The 22,049-nt window shown below is 27.6% G+C and overlaps 2 protein-coding genes across 2 annotated transcripts; one reads left to right on the plus strand and one right to left on the minus strand.

Annotated features, from left to right (window-relative positions):
- Positions 1 to 5,501: 5,501 nt before the first annotated feature.
- LOC114180880 (F-box/LRR-repeat protein At3g26922-like) lies at positions 5,502 to 8,495 on the plus strand. The gene is made up of 3 exons (XM_028067171.1): positions 5,502 to 5,543; positions 7,362 to 8,219; positions 8,319 to 8,495. The coding sequence occupies exons 1-3, from the start codon at positions 5,502 to 5,504 to the stop codon at positions 8,493 to 8,495; spliced, it is 1,077 nt and encodes a 358-aa protein (XP_027922972.1).
- Positions 8,496 to 13,735: 5,240 nt separating this feature from the next.
- LOC114181509 (flap endonuclease GEN-like 2) lies at positions 13,736 to 21,115 on the minus strand. The gene is made up of 14 exons (XM_028067982.1): positions 20,956 to 21,115; positions 20,716 to 20,873; positions 19,489 to 19,550; positions 19,233 to 19,360; positions 18,688 to 18,739; positions 18,476 to 18,548; positions 18,311 to 18,384; positions 17,721 to 17,780; positions 17,498 to 17,591; positions 16,168 to 16,267; positions 15,724 to 15,806; positions 15,364 to 15,464; positions 14,612 to 14,742; positions 13,736 to 14,445 (listed from the first exon to the last, which is right to left on the minus strand). Exons 1-14 carry the CDS (start codon positions 21,021 to 21,023, stop codon positions 13,902 to 13,904), a joined length of 1,728 nt encoding a protein of 575 aa, XP_027923783.1. The 5' UTR covers positions 21,024 to 21,115; the 3' UTR covers positions 13,736 to 13,901.
- Positions 21,116 to 22,049: the final 934 nt, after the last annotated feature.

Raw genomic sequence — 22,049 nt, forward strand, 5'->3', positions numbered from 1 at the left:
CTTACAATAACATCTAATACAAACTTACAATAACATCTAATAAGTCAAGAACAAAGCTCGGTTATCATCTGAGTTATCATTCTTTATTAAGGTTTTTTGGTAATAAGGAAATTAATTGAATAAATTGAACTAGTTAAACTAACTTTGAGTCTCAGTGTTTAACCGTAAGTCCTTAATCGTAAGTCCTTAATGCTTTGATTTTCTATCAAGGTGGATAATAATTTGATCTTAACAATCTTTTTAAGGACAAACTAAACCTTTAAATTTTATATATGGTCAATATAACTCAACATTCATCCAAGAATAAAAATGTAAATAAATAAATCAAATCTACTAGGTTAACTAGTGAACTCTTAGTGATTAGATTTGAATCGAAGGTTAGGGATCGATTATCATCCAAGCATCGCAATCTTTCAAAGATAAAAAGATATAAAGATATATAAAGTAATTGTACCTTGTATAAGCCATCAACATATATGAATATTAAACATAATTTAAACTTAGAACAATAATATATGATACTTGTGCATTACGTACCTCAAGTTAAATTCGAAGAGGAGAAATAAGGAGCGCTTAACATACAAATATCAAAAACATACTTAGAACAATATATGAAGCTTCTACCTCAGGTTGAATCCGAGGAAAATATATAATGAGCTCTCTATGTTCGAATACAATCCCTCAGCATATGAATATCAAAAACATACTTAGAATAATATATGAAGCTTATAACTTAGGTTAAATCCGAGGAAAATAAACAATGAGCCCTATGTGCTCAAATACGACCCTTCAACATATGAATATTATGTTAGTTTTGAAATGGTGATTTAAGTCAAGAAGGGAGGGTTGAATTGACTTTTTAATTTTTTTTTTGAAAGTTTAACCTCTTTTCAATTGTATTAAATAGACTGAAAAGTTAGGATGTAAAAGCAGCAGACCAGTACACTTTCAATCGATTAAAAAATAAAACAGTAGACTAATTTGTTCTTGAGCTATGAAACAGTCGATTAAAAAAGACAAATTAGTTATCTAAAATACTAGAGATTTATGCAGAATGCAGAATTTTGTCCCTTATTTTGTTCACAGGAAAATAATTGATTTCATATGACAGGATGTCCCTTGTTTTGTTTTATTTTTTCACTTTTTTGTCTTATTTTTGCTTAGACTATCATTCAGAGTTTTCAGTCTGGTTGATTTTTCTTCATTTTTTTTTATTTTTGTGTTCAGAGAGTTTTTGGTAATCATTCTAAGACAATATCCTTTTTTTGTGATAATCCTTCATGAAAAGTGAAAACAAGGTTTATAGTAGAAGAAAGATGGAAAAAGAGATGAATTTGAGCAATTTCATGTATGGAAGACTAGATGGATGCTTTAAAAGAAATGATAACAAACAAAATTTTATTTCTTTATTCAATCCACTGATTTGACCAAAAAATGTTTTATTATTTTCTCATTTTTCATAAGAAAGATTCCAATAATTTAATGATAAGAAACAAATTGAATTTATTGCAGTGCAAACTTTTTGGATTTTTTTTTTTAAATTATGCATATGCATGCTATGTGTTTGAAGCTATGGACAGGGTACCATGAATGAACACATAATGGGAATGTGATGCATGGTTGTGCCTCGTTAGACACTTATTCACATGATATATGCCAATGAAATGTATGTTTATGCCTTAGGAGGCATATTTTTTCCCTTTTTTTTATAATGGTGTGATTATGATGACTTTATTATTATATACAAGGAAATGTGAGGGTAAATGATGCAAATAGTCTCCCTTTAGTGCCTTAATTTAACATAGGTTCGGCGCTTAAAGTTCTAAAACAAAGTATATGTGCTCACAAGGATAGTTTCCTAATACCTAAAGATCAAAGTCAATAGAGCTATGGCCCACTTCGTGGCATTTTCCCTGACAGTTGGTAAACAAGAAAAAGTGAGAGTATCAATGAAGCAAACAAACTCTACTTAGATTCTCACAATGACCACTTGGGAAATACTTTTACTGTGACACTGCTACACAATCTCCTCTAATTCTAAGCAACTCAGACCCGGGTATAGGGCCTCACTCCTGTAATGAACAAAATATGTGTGTGAAGGGAGAATACAAGGTATACCTAAACCCCCACCTAACAATCATTCCAAATACCAAAATAAAGAAGAATATACACATACAATTATTATAAATATAAAAGGAGATAAAAATACACCCAAAAGGAAAAAAAATGAGAAAGAAAAAATATGAAGAAAAACCACATCAATTTTGCACATCCAAATAAATGGTCTGACTCTCTAGCATCCCTAGTAGAGTCGTCATCTCTCACAACCGAAATCACGACGGACGACGAACCAAAAATTAAATTTGAAAAAAAAACAATTTGGAGTCACCACAATAGTTTATTCTAAAAAATTACGAAAAAAAAGACAAGGTCTTGCAAAAAAAAACAGATTTTGAGTTTGGGAGTCGGTTATGTGTGGGGAAGGTAGTAGCACCCCACAACGTCCGTCCTAAGACAGTACTTTTAATTAAACATGCAAAAGGATGTGGTTTTCAAAATATTTAATTTTTCCCAAAAATAATAATAAATGAAGTTTTAAAAAAAACAAAAATAATTTTTTGATTTTTTTGGCCCGACGAGGATTAATCATCACTCCTACGTATCTCCATTCACACTAGAGAATCAGGGTTACGTAGTTCTTCATAATCTTTTAGAAATAGTTAATTTGATTTTTTTTATTTTTTTATAATTTTGAAAACTTTTTTATGTTTTTTGGTATTTTTAATTATTTGAAGATAAGTGTCACGTGACGCACAGACATTAAAATTAAACAAAGAAAAATATTTTTTTATCTTTAGTTCTTTATATTATTTTTGATATATTTTCTAGAAAAATAAATTTGAAAACTGGTGTCATGCTGCGCTCGCAGCCAGAAACACACTAAAAGAAATGAAGAAAAATATTTGTTTATGATTAAAAAATATATAATGAAAAATTAAATAAATAAATCAAAAGAATTAGAGATTGACAATGACGTACCTTCAAAATTTTTCTATATGTTCTCTTCTATATTAATATCACCCTCTCGTTTTCCCAACAAAGGTAAAAAAGATAGGTGTGTTTATGTAGGTGGTAATGGAAGAGAAAGAGGTGTAGCGAATATTTTCTTTCGATTCTCTACCTCCTTCAATCTTTTTTTTTTTGAAAGAGATATAATAAAGGAGAAGGAGATGTGTAAATGGGAGTGATGATGGAAAATAATTAAAGAAGTGTAGAGAATATTTGTTTTTCGGTCCCTTCTTTTGCAACTGTCTATTTATATTCACAAATTACAATTCTACCCTTAATTGTAATGAACAATACAGGTAAGAAATTGATTATATCAAATCATAGCAAATCATACCACAATATCAATAAAGATCGAAAATATTGATTCTAACCATTAACAAATCAGAGTACAAAAATCAATCTCAATTCATAATATTGATTCTAACCTAACCATACGAAGAGATTTTGCTTCTAATTATTATAATCATATCACTAATATCCCTATAAAATATTATGTTGAGTTTGTTGGGCTCATGGAAAGGAGTGTGATAATTAAAAATAAATTGAGTTCTTCCTTCTTCTTTTTTCTTCTTTTTTTCTTTTTTTGTTAAAATTAAAGTTTGAAAATCTTGGAAGAAAATTTTATTTTATCATTTTTTATTTTTTATTAACTAAAAAAACATTTTTTTTATTTTTTATTTTTTGAAAATAAATTTATTTACTCGGACGAAATTTTGGTGTTGATAATAATGAATTTTTTAACAAAACTTAAGTTATTTTCTGGTTTATTGTTTTAATGGTATCTCTTCTATGATTTTTTTTTCTCACTTTTACTACAATTTTTTTATTTATTAATAATTAGTATTTTGTTAGGTTTTAATTAGAGGAAAACGAATCACATTACAAGTGTTTTTTTTTTAAATAATGTTTTAAAAACGAACAAAATCTATTTAGCTCTATCATTCAATTCTTTATTGTAATATCATATTTTTGGTGTTGGTATTTAAATAAAGAATGTTTTTAAATGTAAAATACATATTTTCAATTATATTAATTTGTTGGTATTTTATGAGACAATTAGGTCCAACATTGGATTTCTTTTTTAAAATTTCTGTTTTATTCAGTTATTTTAAGCAAAAATCTATATATTGGATATACGAACTTCTTGAATGAAAATTTTGTCGTATATGTACGCACATTCTTAATTACTAGAGCTCCAATTTGCATGGTTTCCCATCCTTCTTTCTTTCTCCTAGTTTTCTTCTTCAAGGAGGGTACTGTCGTCTTCAATCCAGATGTATCACTTGTCCATGGTATTTTCTAATCTTTACTCAAATCATTAAATCACTAATCACTTGCATATGTATAGTAGTTTCTTATATGTTGACTCAACTTATTCTTTGAATTTTTTTTTTAATTTTTCGTCGTCCATGTAGTGATTAGGAATGACAAAAATATTTGTGTTTATAGGTATCTGCAAATAAGATTTGCGGTGAATAGTTGATACTCGTGGATATTATCCCTGTGTAGAGGTAGAAATTACAAAAATATTTGTGTCTGTGGATATCCGCAAATAAAATCAATAACAGATCGGTTGTGATATCATATTATTCGTACTCGCAAGTATTTATTACACATAAAAAATTAAAATTAAAATTTATTTTAAATTTATTAAATTAAATTAAAATTTGATTTATATTTTATTAGATTAAATTTAATTTAGATAAAAAATTAATTTATTTTAATTATATATTTGTTTGAAATTTTATTTAAATTTTATTTTAAAAATTTATAAAATATCCATTTTTAAATATCTGTAGGTATCCATGGATTTTAAAACCCTCAAGTATTTTTTGAATGGATACCCGAGAAGTAATGGGGTGGGTAAGCGGTGGACTTTTGTTTTTATTGCAGGTAGTTATTATCTGTTATTATCTGTACCCGACTCGAATAGTTGGTATTCTAAGGTAACGGATATTTTAATAGTCATTTATAAAAGGGTCAAGTGTGGTATCATATTATCTTTACCCGTGAGTATATGTTAACGGTAAAAAATTAAAATTAAAATTTAATTTATGTTTTATTAAATTAAATTTAATTAAAATTAAAATTTATTTTATATTTTATTAAATTTAATTCAATTAAAATTTAATTTATATTTAATTTTTTTGTAATTTTATTAAATTTTATTTTAAAAAATATAAAATATATTTTTTAAATATTTGCGGGTATCCACGACTACCCACAAATTTTAAAAAACCTGTGAATATTTTGTTAAATGGGTATCCGAGTAATAGGTGAATTTTTTCATTGTGAGTCGGGTTACGAGAGGAACTATCCATGTCTGACCCGACCCGTTGTCATCTCTGGAAGAGACCTAATTAGACAAGAGTTATGAGTATGAGTATTTTTAATGTTACTTAATAGATTATAAGTATTTTAATAATTTAAACATGGCATGGACGGGGATATGCCGGAGACGAATACTATGGCAGGTATGGGGATGGGGACCGGTATTATGTTGGATTCTCTATTGGTTTTTTTTTTTTTTGTGTTGTTCCTTTAATGTGCCTTCAGTGATTACCACTAATTTTGACGTTTTAAAATATATTTAAAAAATATTTAAAATATCAATACAATATATCAGTAGAAAAATCGGACTCGTACATGCCCATCATCATCCTCATACCCAATTAAAAAAGTCGGGTATTCCCCACCTCATACACAATTAAAGTCGAGTATTTCCTATACCAGTCAACGTGGGAATTTCCCGTCAAAACACGAATGGGTTCAGACATACTCATGGGGTCAGGTTTATTTGTCATTCCTAGCATAACATTTCATTTACTGTTATATAAAAAAATTTTTTTTACTCTATTATTATTGATTTTTTTTATCTAAAGAACTCTTTTGTTTCAGTAAAACAATTTTCATTATCTCTAAACTATCGATTAAGTTGATATTTGAAAAGTTTTCTTAGATCTCAAAGCTATTTTTCATCTTATCATACATTTAATTATAGATTTGTTATCATTTGTGCGATTTCATTCCATGGTTTCTCAAATTGTTTCTAAGGCAAACATTTGATTATTTTTTTTAATATTTTTATTTGTTGTTTACTTTTATTATGTAGAATATTATTTTGATATTTTTTATATAATTATTTTTATTATCTAACTCATTGTCATACAATTTTATCACTATAATTGCATAAATAAATTTTATTTATTGTAATATAATAATTTAATGTAATTGTCATGAATTTTTTTTATTACTATCCAACATATATTGAGGTTCAAACGACAAAAATATCTATGTTAAAATTTTATAATTATTAGTCTAGTCTTTGTTCTTTGTGTGATTTTGATCAAGTGATGTATTATAATTTTTATTAATATATAAAATAAGAGATTTCATTAAAATTTAAAAAATTAAAGTAAACAGACATTTACATTTTTTTTTAATTTGAATATTTTTTTCCTTTTATATTTTTTATAAATATTTTTAAATTTTATCATCAACATTTCATTAGTCTTTGTAAACTTAAGAAATGTTTTAGTTCTCATGAAATCTTATTTGTATTCTAATTTAAAATATAAACAATTGAAATATATAGAATTACAATTTCTTTCTAAATATTTTATATTAAAAATATAAACCTCTTTCTAATATTGAATATGTGATGATTTATTTTTCCTTTAGCTTAATTTTTGTATTATTTTATAAAAAATAATTAATATTTATACAATAAAAAAATATATAAGGGAATATATATATCCATTACCCGATGAAAATGAGGATAAAACAAAAATTTAATATCCATTAAATTTGAATATAAGAATAAGAATAAATTTTTTCTCTAAACATAAATATGAAATAACAAAATTTGTCACCCTCAACCCGTAGCCATATCCCTGGTCACTAGTTCGTCTTCCAAAATGCGATTATTGTACTAGTAAGTATAAAATGATTTTAACATTGAGTTTAACTTGGTAACTAGCTAAAATCCTAGTACTGAAAACTTGTTTATTTTGACAATCAAGACAACATTTCAATATTAGAAAGATGTCAACGTAATATTAGAGTCGAGTTTATCTTGATTACTGACTCAGATAGAAACATTGAAATATAAAAAAGATCCAATACTAATATCATAATCAAATTTAGGTTAATGACTAAGTCAGACATTCATAATCATGTTTGTTGCTATTTCGATAACAAACTCATTCTATATAGTACAACCAATTTAGTACTATATTGCCATCAAAATATATTTTTTAATATAAACTATTTGTATTTGTATTTTGTATTAGGTTAAGCAGATGTTACTGGCGAAGAAGGACGAGCCAATAGACAACATCAATGACTTACCTTTAAGTGTTCTGTTCCACATACTGGAATCCATGGACGTAAAGCATGCAGTGCAGACTTGTGTCTTGTCAAAACAATGGAAGGAGCTTTGGAAGGGTATGGCTACTTTCTCTATGAAGTCCACAAGGTTTAAAAGGGTCATTGATTTTAACAAATTTGTGTCTCAATTTCTTTCTCTTCGAGATTCTTCAATCTCTTTGTCTAAAGTTGAAGTTGTTCTACACCGTTCTTCTCATGTCAAGAAGCTGAACAGGATCATCACATATGCTGCGTTGCATCATGTTCAGCAAATGTCACTGCATCTTTGTTTCTATATGTTGGATTCCAAATTCCCTTCATTCAACCTTCCATGTTCATCTTTGGTTTATCTTCATCTTACCCATAAGCACTTTTGTCATCCTGTGTTGAAATTTCCAAACTTTCTCCTTCTGCCAGCGTTAGAAGTGTTGCATCTTGAAAATCTTTGTTTCAGTGCAAGTTACAGCGATTATGCAGAACCCTTTTCGTGTTATAACTCGCTGCAAACTTTGATCCTTAAAGATTGTTCTTTATACAAATTTGATACTGAAGAACTGCTCATATCTAATTATAATCTTTCCAGTCTCAGTCTGCACCATTTGAACAGAACACCTTACAAATTTTTTCTTTCGACTCCAATTCTTAGTTTTCTAACTGTGACGGGTCAAAGTTATCTCTGCAATCTTTCAGTAGAACATAGTAAAGTTGGATCCTGGTTGAAGCAGTTTGCTAATGTAAAAGAACTAACACTCCCTGATGCTGCCGTTGGATTTATTTTAGAGGTGTTACATTTGTTTATGTTTTTTTGTTTTTGGTTCTAATAATAATGTTTCTAGATATCCATTGTAATATGAATTCAATCATTGTAATATGATTTGTAGGTTCTGTCAAAGCATAATTTAGTGGAAACTCAAATTGCTTGTTTTCCAAAATTAGAGTCATTGAAACTGATAAAGGATATGCACAGTGTAACGTCTGATGAAGCTGTAGACACGATGGTGAAGTATATACATAAGAACTGTCCATTAGCTAGAGTTGATTTTATAAATGAGAAATGATAGGTTGACACCCACATTTGACCACTTTTTTTACCACCTTCATAGGTTACAAGTTAATTTGTCTTGAGTTACACCTTATTTTTAAGGTGGTAAAAAAAGTAGTCAAATATGGGTGTCAACCTATCATTTCTCTTTATAAATAGATGAATTAGATGTTATATATCTGTTTGTAGTTACTTTTGCAATACCTTTTCAGTTTTTAATTTCCTTTTACAGGAAAACACATGCAATTGTTTCTTGGTAAGTTTTAACATGAAATTGTATCTTTACATGATTCATAACTTTTGTCATCTCCAAATGATATAATCGGATCAAGCGATGGAAGCAAAGCAATTTAAGATTTGGATAACAATTTTAGACGTAGAATTGTGTTATAGACTTTTAATAGTGTATTTTTTTTGGATACTTAAATATTTTGCTATGTTGATTGATCAATAAAATAAAATGTTTGTTAATCTCTTTTGTATAGTGTCAATTTATTTTTATATCATAATTAAAAGAATTATATTTATTAAATCATGAACAAAGGTGAATAATAATAAATAATAAAATATTCAAATTCTGATAATTGATAATGAAATATTTTATTTAAAAATAAAGACATTTATAAATATTGTAATATAATATGAATTATAATATTTCTAAATGACGTTGTTTTTATTATTGGATTTGATTTTCAAGAAATAAAGATTTTCAAGAAATAAACAACATCATTTTTTACTGTCATTATTATTTGTCTTCTTAAAAAGTCACTTTATACCATTTTTTATAGTGGTATGTAAGTATGTATATAGACGTATGTATAGAGAGTGGATAGTTGAGTATAGACGTATGTATAGTAGATATTGGAGCAATGGTGTTGATAGGTTACATTAAATATTTTAAAAATCCTAAATTCTATTAAATATTTTTAGAAAACTATATTTGCGTGTTTGTTTCGAAGTAAAAAAAAAAGGAGTGCTGAGATGAATTTGAAAAATATATAAAAAACAAATGGTGTTTTTTGTTTGAGTGGATAACCGACAAAATTTGAAAAAAAAAGTTTATGAATCATTTTATAAAGATAGTAAATAAAAAGATATTTAATATATTAAATTTTAATATTACATTTTGTCGATTGCTATCAGCCTCTTATGCTGGGGCATGCCTATAAAATGTTTAAATGAGACAGGTTTACGCACAAACAAGCCATGACATCGTTCCATTGCTAATAAATGCTAACATGGCAAACACGCGATTTTCGTTCCATCGTGATGTATTCGCGATATTCGTTCAACATAGAAGATAATCCCTTAATGTGTACATCTTCACGATGATCCAATCACATGAATCCCTCTAAAGTTTTGATAAGTATTTCAAATTCTAAATCTATTGCATCAAACAGTAGATGCTTTTCCTTTAAGATCATCAATGGAGAAGAGAACATTTTATTTAAATTAAGTGATTGAATGAGTATTAATTAAATTTAATTTACATTTTTTGAAATTTAATTTTTTTTATTTCTTTTAAATATTGTTACTTGATTTTTACTTCTAAATTTTAAAATCAAATACTAAATAGTATAATAACTATTATTTTTTATAAAATTAAAAATACATAATAATAGTAATGATAGATAGAAAAAAGTTAATCAAGTAAACAGATACATTAAACTATAAAGAATAATAATAAACTAATAGGTACTTATATCCTATAAGCATTTAACATAAATTACTTTAATATATGTCTAAGTTATATTCAAATTTCAAACCATTTTTATACATATGATTCATGAAGTTTGTGATTGAGGTGTAGGTGGATGTGAAAATGGGAAAACACATTCAATTGTTTTTTAAGTAAGTTGGTGAGACTTACAGGACAGTTGTAAGCTGTTTGTTTTTTAGTTTGGTAAGTTTTTAACATGAACATATGTCTTTGTCAAATAACTTCACACCACTTCTGCATTTTTTTTTTTTCTACTTCAAATTTTAATTTTCTTATCACCCAGTTCACAATTCACTAAAGTTAGGTCAAGATAGAATGATAATATAGATTATTATCTAATTTTTCTGTTGCTTTGCCCAAAAAACCGTCATACTTACATAAATATCATCGTTCATCGTGAATCTTTATATAAGGCAAAATATTTATCTTTCTTCGTTTTCTTTGTATGATTATTTAGTTTTTTGTTAGACGAAGAATTTTAAAATTTTTAAAAATTAAATATTTAAAGTAATAATTATTTTTATTTAGTTTTTTATTTTAAATTTTTAAATTAGATAATATATTTTTAATTTTAATTTTTAATTTAAACCAGCAATTTTCAAAATTTATTCAATTTTATATTTTAAATTATGAATTTAGATATATAAGTTTAAAAATTATTCAAAATATTTTATCTTATTACCTTAAAAAAACTATTAAATCATTAGATGTTATTGAATTGGATGGAATAATTTTTGGTTGAATATTGAGGTCTAAAAATTACGCATTTTTTAATTTTGTATTTATAAAATAAAAAAATATTAATTGTATTTTAAGTTAATAATTATTTTATATATGTCATTATATAATATTATTGTTTATACTAATAATAATAATAATAAATATTAGAGTCAGATATTATTATAATTAGGATGGATGACTGTTACTTTAACATTTGTCGTTATAGTTTTGAATGGAGTATTTTAAAATTGATTACAAATAATTTTAGATATTTTGTTATTTTGAATAAAAATATATTATATTTTTAATAGATTATTTTAAAATTGCTTATAAATTTGTTAGATGAAATAACAACATATCATGTTGTTTTTTAATTGCTTACTAATAAATAAATTGGTTACTAGTTATTATTATTATAATATTTATGTATTAAAATGTCACATGGTTATGGTTATCGGTTACTATAATTTTTGGAGGATATATTAATTAAAAGTTTAAATATAGTTGTAAAAATGAGGAATTGTTTTTTTTCTTTAATTTTGGAATACAAAATTACAAACATTAAGTAATATATGGGGAAGGATGTTTCAAGAGGAAAAACATTGTTTGGTGGATTTGTCTGCAATCAAATGTGAAAAAGGGGAAGACAACTTCATAACTATATCAACACCACTAAAGACTTCCAATGGTTCCTAGCTTTCCAATGGTCCCTAGCTCCCGGTGAAAATAAATTTGTTTGTATATAATATTAAAATGCAATAGATAGGAAGACGATCATTAATTCAATATTTGTATAATTATGGTTATATTTAAATAAAATAATATATTTAAGTGTTATAATTATGTATAATTAATAACATTAATATTATAATTATTATTATTATAATACTAATACAAAATAATAGTACTATTATTAATAACATTAATATTAATAACAAAATTAATAATACTAAATATTTATTAATATCAATATTAACAATAATAATAATAATAATAATAATAATTCAAATAATAATAATATTATGGATCCCGTAAAAAAGAATAATAGTATGAAAATAATTAAATAACTAATCACAAGTAATTTTGGTAATAAATTATATTTATTTCAGAAAAATAATAATAATGATAATTTTTTTAATAATAATGTTAATAATAATACTAATGTAATACAACTAATAATAATAATAATAAGTAGTGGCTAGTATTGAGACATATCATATGTACTGTTATTATTATTTTTTTAAAATTATATTAAGAAAATTAATGTAATTATAAATAATATGATATTGTTTTACTAATATATAATCAAAGAATGAATATTAGTCATGCACATACATACTTGTATATAACTTGTAATTTAATTATATGTCTTAGCCTATAAAATTATTTTTAAAAGTAGACTTTACATGATTTATATAATATTTTATGATTATAATAGATAAATTAAAGTTAACTCTTTTGTACCTAAAGTCTGTGCAAATAATTCTAAGAAAATTTTTCTGGTCAGTAAAATGTGAGAAAAATTTCTTTGGTCAATTTTTATCCCGTAAAAGAAAAAAACATTTTAATTTTGTAAGACTTTGTGAGAGTCTTAAGTTGTTCCATTAGTCTGAGAGATCCTAAGATTATCTTAAGATTATGAGTAAATTTGAGTTTCATTTTTAGATGGAGAGGCTATAACTATGTGAAAGTGAATTTAAATGAAATATTTAATTTATTTAATTGTTTTATCGTCAAAGATATAAAGAATGCTAGAGTTGATTAAGAGAATATGTTCTTGAATAATTCTGGGTTAAATCTTGATAAGTGGACCTAGGTTTTTTACTACGAAAATTATGAATATCGGAGAGTGAACTCATGTTGTTATATGTTGTTTTTTTTTTTTTGAAAAAAATGTGGAACTATGAATCCTTATTAAGATGGTAACATTGTTCTTTATTGACATTTGGTGTTCGGTAGAAATTTAGAAATTTAAATGATTTATATTATAAAAGAAAAGATAATGATAATTTCACCTACTTTTAACTCACCACTTCAATAATCCTTCAATGATTTTTTTTTTTTACTTTTTTTTAGTGGTGTAATGTGATGATCTAAAGTGATTGGATGGTGAATTAAAAATGAGTCAAAATATCATTATTTTAAAAGAAATTAGTTTGAGATGTTTGTACCTGTTGGTCACTGTCGTTTATTTTTTTTAGGAAATTAATATAAATATTGTTATATTTGAATAAATATTTATTTATATAATTATTCTCACGTGTTAGCTGTTGTAATTATATTATAGATATTATATTTAAATGAAAAATTTTATAATCTGAAAAAAATTACACAATTAATCAATTTTATTATAATATATATTAAAATGTTTAATATTTTTTTTCCAATACCATAAGTTTGTATTACTATAAATCTCTTTAATAGTGCATTAAAATTTCGTAAGAAAATATTATTAAAGAAAAACATATTGATACATGGTGATGTTAATGAGTATATGGTACAATAAGTGTTATGAGAAAATTATAGTGTATAAATTAAAGGTAAGTTGTTAATTAGCTGAGAGAGACTGTTAACAAGGGAAATTGTTAGTAATTGAAAAAAGATTAATGTTTTTTTACCTTTCTTTCTAAATGTATGAAAATATTATGGGACTTTTAATAATACATACCCTTTGTTCTGTTACTTTAATAATTATGGGACTTTAAATAACATTTTTTTTTTTCGTTCTGTTACTTTATTACAAAATAAAAAATAAAAAAAGTCCTTGCATTCATTTGTGACCAGTTCAATTAGATTTTTTATTGTTTTGTTGAGCATTAACAATACATTGATATTTGTATTTAAAAATCTGTTCAATATATTTTACAACATTAAATCGAAATGAAAGGGATGAGAACCGAGCTTATAAACTATTATTGGTCCATGCTCTTCTTGTCAACAACACTGACAAAGCCTAATTTTATGTTACATCTAAGTTGCTATTCAATGAATTTCATTCCTAATACTAGCTAAGAACAATCTCAGTTCCTTGGTTTTCTGCTTGTGTTCAACAGACATGTCATTTTCTGAATCACTCAAATTAATCACTTCGATATTTTGGTCACTTGGTTGCAGAGATTTTGAGGAAAAATTGAATTTTTTAGGTGGGGAAGGGCTCAGAAGATCTATGATCTCATTTTTACCTGTAGTGGAAACTGCCTTATTTCTACTATATATGTTGCTAGTATTCTGAATCAACCCAGTGTGTTCGATGTCATGTGATGGATGCAACAAGTCTTCGGTATTAAGATCAGCTTCATCAGCCATAAAAGTTGTAATCCTTGATACCCTTTCTGAAGAATCAGAGGCATTGAAGTTGGCTTCATCTCTCAAACTATTATTATCAAGCAACAAATTCTGAAGCTTAAGATCAAGCTCAGCAAGAGATGAATTAGTTTCCTTCTTCTTTGGTCTTCTTTTCTGATTATTTTGTTTCTTCCGTTGAGCTTTTCTTTCCTCAAACTCCAAAATCTTCTCACGGCAGGCACTGTAGGAATGATGAAACAATAATGAAAGACACCCTAAAGAAATACACACCAGCATGGTTGAATTTGAATAGTTCAAAAACGACCCTATTGATAAGAATAAGATAAAACATTTCCTCAGTGTTTTTGGGAATAAAGATGGTTCATCAATCATGTCATTTGCATTACCTTTCTATAAGATCTGCAGGTACTGTTGAAGTTTCAAGTCCATCCATTCCTTCCCAAGAAACCTCATAGCATTCTCTCCCTTGAACTCTTCTGCTCTTGATGATTTCCGAGACAGGACACTTTACAGGGATCTGTGGATATACATATCTTGGTTCAGAAAAAAGGAACCTGGGAGACAATTTAGCTTGTGTTTGGATTGAATGATGAATTTAAGGGAGTGATTCATGAATGGATTTAAGAAAAGAGGTAAATCATATTGTTTGGATTAAAGAAAAAGTGAATGATTTAATTAATATGAATGATAAAATTATTATACTTTAAAATAAAAAATATATTAAAAATATTAAAATTTAAATTAATTAATTTTAATATAAAATATATATTAAAAAAATTAAATACATTAAAAGATAATTAATTATATTTTTATACAATTAAAAGATCTCCTATGAAATAGAAAAAATCATTCATACATAGCATAGTCCAAGTGGACCCACTTAAAATATTTACTGAAGTATGACTGGCCATCATATTAGGAACTGTATATTCTAATCATGAGCAATCGCTATTTAAGTTTAACATAATGTTTAAACATTTAGAACTTTTTCGTACGAACTCGGACTGGAAGTGTATATTCTAAGCATGAAAGCAATCGCTATTTAAGTTTAAAATAATGTTTAAACTTTTAGAACTTCTTCGTACAAACTCGGACAGTAATGAACTATTAATTTGGTAGTGCAAAGGGTTAGTAGTACCTCATGTAAAGGAAGGTTCAGTCCAACTTTAGATGAAGTTAAACGCAAATTGGCAAATCGTCGTAAATCTCTTTCAGCTATACTTGGAAGGATATACCCATCTATTGAATGAAATGTCAATCAGCATCACAAAATAACTTCCAAAAGTCCAGCCCAGATAAAGCCCAGCTCAAGTTTTACATTTCCAAATGTCTAGGAATTTCAGGTTAAATGTAAACCTTACTCATTACATGAACAATGAACACTTGAATGTAAACCCAAACCACAAAATAAATTAGATGTTTTACCATTATTAATCATTCAATTGTAGATATTAATTGGAGATCTATAAGAATAAGTGCGTCAAAGTAGATGAAGAACCTGTTTTCTCCGAAGGCCACAGAAAGAATTCAGCGCAAAGCTGCTGGAGTTCAGCACGTTGAAACGTATATTGAGCAAGAACCCTACATAGAGATTAGTAAAAGATTTTAAGTAAACTATGAGCTGTTATACAGTTTATATTCCAGATCTAATTTTCAGATTACATTAAAAAAAAAATCCATTTAAGAATCACAAAAACTTGCTTGATATTCGTAACTGTTTCAAATGAACTTCATTTCAGTTTTCAGAAATTGATGTTTATACCTGTTGAATAATTAATATTAAGAATCATAACAGTAGAAGTATGTGATGCAATAAAAATCCCAGGTCAATTGTCTCCGTTTTCACATTCCCAGCTTGGTTTGTATACTGGATATATTTCAATTTGTACAGAGAATCAATCTTTAGGAGTTGGAAACAATCCACTAAAAAAGATAGACTTACTTGTGCACAATATCTGAATCTGCAGAGTGACATTTTGGCTTCATATAAGCATTAATTACTTTTAAAATGTTATCATCACGCCCTAAATCATTCTTGCCTCCTGTATATACAAAAGATAGAAACCAAGATACAAAGTTCAATGGCAAATCCTCCATTTGACAATTAATTGTAAGTCATGCTTTGTATACGATGCATTCTAGACGACATAAAATAAGCAAATAGGTATTGGGTATATACATTCCATCAAATGGTTTACAATATATATTATATTGGGCCTAACTGTAGCATCTTATTCCTTTATCATTTACATTTATATGGACAGTAAACAGTTAGTGTTAATTTAGCTTTTTTATAATATACTTATTTAGGTAATATCTTATTCCCAGGTTGATCACAACACAACACAGCCTTTAAACTCTATCAAATCCCAAATAATTTCTTACCTGAAGTTTCTATAAACCCCTATCAAACACAAAACAGGCCCTAAAAGCCATAGTGTGATCCTTTAATCCTGGTTCTTTTCCTTGCGTACCGACCTTTTCCTGCATACCCTATATTAGTATTTAAACCTCATAATTCTCCCAAAGAACCCTTAGTTTTGAATTTTTTTTATCCATTGAATCATAAACCTTCCATTGTCGAGCATCGGTGTCCAATATTTAAAGGAACAATATAGAAATAAATAAGAAACTCGTTCAATAATATTTGTCTTAAACAATCAAAAGTAAGGTTTGAGGATAATTGGTTCATGACATGGTAGGTGGCCATTTACATTATCCATGCTTCAACGCAAAAGGTTTTGCTAGTGGGAAGGAAAGGACGTGCCATATACAAAAATATCAAACCATTCATGCATGTCCCTTTAACAGCTTAAGCTTTTCAAATAGTTGGTTTATGATCACGGATAGTTTAATAAAGTTTACCACTTGGGTAATACAAGTCTGAGGATAAACGAATGGTCATTTCACATAAACATATCCAACATATCAAATTTGAAAACCAAACTGTCAAACTAATATGCACACAATAACAAAATTTTGAACACTTTACTAGTCAATAATTCTGAAGTTTAAAGTTTACATACATTATTTACTATTAATAACATGCAAACAAAATCTCTCTTCTTTGTCAAAATATTAAGTGCACTGTTATCACATAATTTGGACGGATAATGACTCTAATTCTCTGAAAAGTATACATATAATATCAATTTTGAGTTACATGCAAAATTATTACAACTAAATTTCTTGCAAAAAAAAATTTTTTGTTAAGTAACAATTGTATAACATTAGGATTGTCAAATTAGAATGCGACATATTAGAAGATATACCTCTTCTTTTCTTCACCCATCCAAGTCCTTCAGAAGCAATTTTTTTAAGAACATCTTTATCCCCAATTGATTTGACTATCTGACAAGCCGACTCCTATAGCCATGGAAAAAAATAAGCCAAGGCATAGGCATATGTAAACACATGTAAACTCGAGCTCTGTTATACAACAAGGGGTGAAAATACGAAAAGGTAACACCATGAAAGGCAGATTTCAAGACTTACTGGACCCAGACCATGAACTCCTTGATAGTAGTCACTTCCAAGAAGCAAGGAGAGAGCAATCTGAAGATCACAACTCAGTTACTAATTTTCACCGGAAAATAACACGATATCCTTGAATAAACACACACACACACAGAGAAAGTATTGGCATTCTTACACTTATTGAATAAGACATAAATGTCACTAATGTTATTATTAGATCATCAAAACATGTATGGAGGAGAGGGGTAGAGTAAACACAACAAAAATAATCACAGAACAGCATGGCAAAGCTCTATATTCAACACCAGACACTAGAAACCATTTCCAAATTTCCAATTCAAACAATTGAATGTCAATTATGCTTCACAAGGTAACTTCAGTTTTAACAGGCTTTTCAATTACCTTTCCCTTGATGGGGTTAACCATAAGACATATGTAAGTATTGTACATGGACCTAACTTTCTCATGTGGTATGCATAAAATCTAACTGAATTGTATTGAACAGTTGACAATGAAAGATCACCGATTACAAAACAAAATAAGAAAAAGAAAGCAAGTAAATATTGTGGTTGGTTCATAAGTATGTTGAAAAGTCAAGGATCAGTTACCAATGAGTCCCTTCCAAGTCCAAGTTTTCTTTCAATATCTGTCATCTCATAACAAACAACATATCCACCATCCCCTAAAACATCAATAAACGACTACTCATTACTCATACGAAAAATAATTAATACAAAAAATTCACCAGAAATAAAACAAGTTGACTTACTCACCAAGGCAGATATCCCTATACACTGTCCTTGCACCAAAAAGGAATATGTCTGAATCTAGACTGAAACATCCATCCTACCATAATTATTATGAATGGCAGACAACAATGATGATAGGTTAGCTGACAGCAATAGCATATGCATCCACTTAAATCAGAAATTACAATGTGGACAGAAAAGGAATACGAAGATAGAAAAATATACACAGTGCTTACACATAATGATTCAAAATTCAATAAAGCACACTGAGCTTCAGCTTCTTCAATCCTGAATTTAGAAAAGAGAAAAATAATTTAGTTCAACTGAGCAGCAATTTCTTTATTATCCAGCAGTGCAACTTTTTCAATCAGCTAATAAACGAAAAAAAAGAAAGCACAAACATCCATTTATAAACATGAACCTAGACTGCTTAATACCGCTACAAGAAGACATCAAGCACATTTACAAATTTTTATTCAAGCACATTGCCTACCATAAAAATGTTGAGCACCTTGTTTCTCTTATACTGAATCAGTGTCCTCATATATAGCAGCACTAAATTAAAGGAAAACTTTTTAGTTCAATTGGCATTCACGGATCAACGCAGTAAAAGCAAAAGACTTTCTTCTTGAACTATTATTACTATTATAAAATAATAAATTAATGTTCTTCATTTTTTATTTAAGTAAAATATATTTAATACTAACAATTACCAGACACAATATGGAGCGTCCTTTAAAATAAAACACTGAGCGTTAACCTCAATTCTATTATATATTACCCATTCAAACAAGAAATTCCAAGAGCCATCCCCAACATTTTAGCCTCTTTAATCATGCAAGAAAACTCAGACCCCATGTTTCTCCGTAACGAAGTCACTTTCTGTAAGTTTGTTTCGTTTTGGGCTACCTGCATTATTATTAACTAACTAAAGTTAGTACAAAGAGAGTTAGAAAAGTATAAACAATACGCAAAGAATATGTATTAAGTATATAAAAGAAACCACATCAGAAAAGAAAGTTGAGAGGACTACCAACCTCCTTTCCAACATTTAAGCGACGCCTATAGGTTGATAATTTTATGGCAGGAATTGATCCATCTACCAGACATCAAAGCTTAGTCATTGGGAATTTGGGATGAAATAAGCATGAATAATGTAAATGCAAACACATTCAAAAAGGAAAATAAGCAGAATTAATGGTCATAAAAGAACTGTAATTAAATCAACAAGGAAAAACCTAATTGACACCTGTAGAGAAGAACAATAAGTAGCTAGCATGTCCTAAGTCGTTGACATACACTAGAGTTTTAACCTAGTAAAAGATATTAGCTTAGATAACAGGGGAAAGCATAAACCACGCAACTCACACTATTTCAAGCCAATAATAACTTGGACTGATAGGGTGATATGAAATGTATTGCTTGTGCAGTTGTATTCAGTGATTGTGTGAGTTGAATTGAATCACATCATATCATATGAATTGAGATGTCACGGTGAAAAGGACGAAACCAAAGCCCGTGCAAATAATAATTGTCAACTGTCAAATTTTGATAGAGAATAAAACAGAGAAAGCTGGTCCAGAGGCTTATAGCTATATCATATGAGACCATTCTCAAATCTCATATAATGCAAATCCTTAGCTTTAAATGAATAACTGCTTCATCTAAACATACACTAAGGTTTCCAGGCTTTGGTATAAATAATGTCAAAAGTGGTGACTTTCAACTCTACCCATAAATAAATTCAAGTCACTCTCTTCAGTCTGCTTTGCATCTACATTTCTCACAACTGAACTAACTAACTGTACTTCAAACCTCACGGGTAAAGATAAAATAGGTAAAATACAAACAAAATATCAAATTGAAATACACAGTTCCACAGTCACAGAACACCCACTTCTTTGAAGATAGTTTAATTAAAAACAATGAGGATAAAACACTATTTGGTTCCCGAATGTGTAAATCTTCGTCACATTGGTCGTTGAAACTAAAAAAATTCAAAATAAACTCCAAGATGTCACATAAATTTTTAAGATCAAGTACTTGCTCGGCCAGATTAGCATAAACATGTTAATTTTATTGGCCACTTTTGAGCTAAATAAAAAATCGAATTTTGAGCTAAAGAGATTAAAAAAAAATGGCCACTTTTCTTAAAAATGTTACTTTGAGGATGTGACAGTGTCATACATTTTCAATTACTAAATGGTGTTTTACCCTTCAAAAAACGAAACCCCCCAACTCTGAAAAAACAGAAATTGATAAACCTGTGACGAAGACGAGGCTGCAATTGAGCGCAATGAGTGCTCTGAGTCGGTGAAAGAGCCCTTTGAGATACACTTTCTCCTTTACGCAAGCGTGGGACTTGCTCACGCTGTGAAGCTGCACCATCCAGCACGAGAGGTCCACGCACACCCTCTTGTTCCTGACCAACAAAACAAAGACCCGAGTCAACGTCGAACACCGTTCAGAGGGAAAAAACGGAGTCTTGAGGAAATTGAACGTACTGTAGATGGTAAAGGGGAACCCTTTTCTTGCACGATTCCAGCAGGTCCCACAAGTTCTTCACCCCCATTGCAATGGAGAGCGAGAGTGAAAGTTGGTGAGAGGGAGAAAGAAAGAAACTTTTTCAACTAGAGGGAAAACAAAGGAAGGGTTTATTCATTTAAGATTTTGAAATTCGAATAACTCAAGTGTATGCAACGGACTCATATCTATGTTGTGCACCATCATCATACCATGTTTTTTCCTCTTAAAATATATTTTCTCTATAAACTATCCAAACCACGTATTATTATTAATTTGAGAAATACAATTAATATTTTTTACAAGTAATTAACCAAAAGATAAAAAAATAATACAAATAAAAAATATATATAATTTGGTAGACATAATAATATTAAAAATTGCATAGTCATTGTTTAAAAAAAATATTTAATTATTTTAAAATAAGAAGAATTATTTAACTATTTCTTTTATTCAAATATTAAAATTATATAATTAAAAGAAGAGATAAAATAGTTCCGTATATATTTTGTTTTCAATATAATAAAAAAAATTAATCTAAATTTAAATAATTTTATTCAATCTCCGTTAATAATTAACGTAATTAAATACATAATTACTAATCGTTAAAATTACTAAATAATTACATATAATGACTAACAGAATAACTAATGTAAATCTGTCTGAACTTAATTAAAAAATTACTAAAGATGATTATTATTTTTTTAATAAACAACCAACGTGCCAAAATACTTCAAAAAAATTAAATTTTTAATATTAAAAATAGTTTTCTTTTTATTATTATTATTATTATTATTATTATTATTATAAAACACCATAAAATCTATTTTTCCTAAATAACTTCAAATTTCAAGTCTTTTATTTTTAAAAGAAGCAGAAACCACAGTTTTTTTTTTATCTCAACTTCATCTCTTTAATCTTCATCTTTAAACCTTGATTTCTCATTCTCCGTTTGTTTGTTTATTTGTAGAACTGAGATTGTAGGTTCATTCCTTATAGTAAGACTTTTGATTCATACTAATGAGTTTTTTGTTTGGAGTAAGTCAATTTTTATTGCCTTCTTTGTTTCTTTTAG

Source organism: Vigna unguiculata, chromosome 4 (assembly GCF_004118075.2).
Source record: "Vigna unguiculata cultivar IT97K-499-35 chromosome 4, ASM411807v1, whole genome shotgun sequence".
Classification (NCBI taxonomy): Eukaryota; Viridiplantae; Streptophyta; class Magnoliopsida; order Fabales; family Fabaceae; genus Vigna; species Vigna unguiculata.

Coding starts and splice junctions, on each gene's coding strand:
- LOC114180880 (XM_028067171.1), top strand. CDS start 5,502: ATGGCATGGACGGGGATATGCCGGAGACGAATACTATGGCAG. Junction 5,544..7,361: donor GGAGACGAATACTATGGCAG/GTATGGGGATGG, acceptor ATTTTGTATTAG/GTTAAGCAGATGTTACTGGC. Junction 8,220..8,318: donor CCGTTGGATTTATTTTAGAG/GTGTTACATTTG, acceptor TATGATTTGTAG/GTTCTGTCAAAGCATAATTT.
- LOC114181509 (XM_028067982.1), bottom strand. CDS start 21,023: ATGGGGGTGAAGAACTTGTGGGACCTGCTGGAATCGTGCAAGAAAAGG. Junction 18,740..19,232: donor GGAATTTCTTGTTTGAATGG/GTAATATATAAT, acceptor TTCTAAATTCAG/GATTGAAGAAGCTGAAGCTC. Junction 18,549..18,687: donor TGAATTTTGAATCATTATGT/GTAAGCACTGTG, acceptor TAATTATGGTAG/GATGGATGTTTCAGTCTAGA.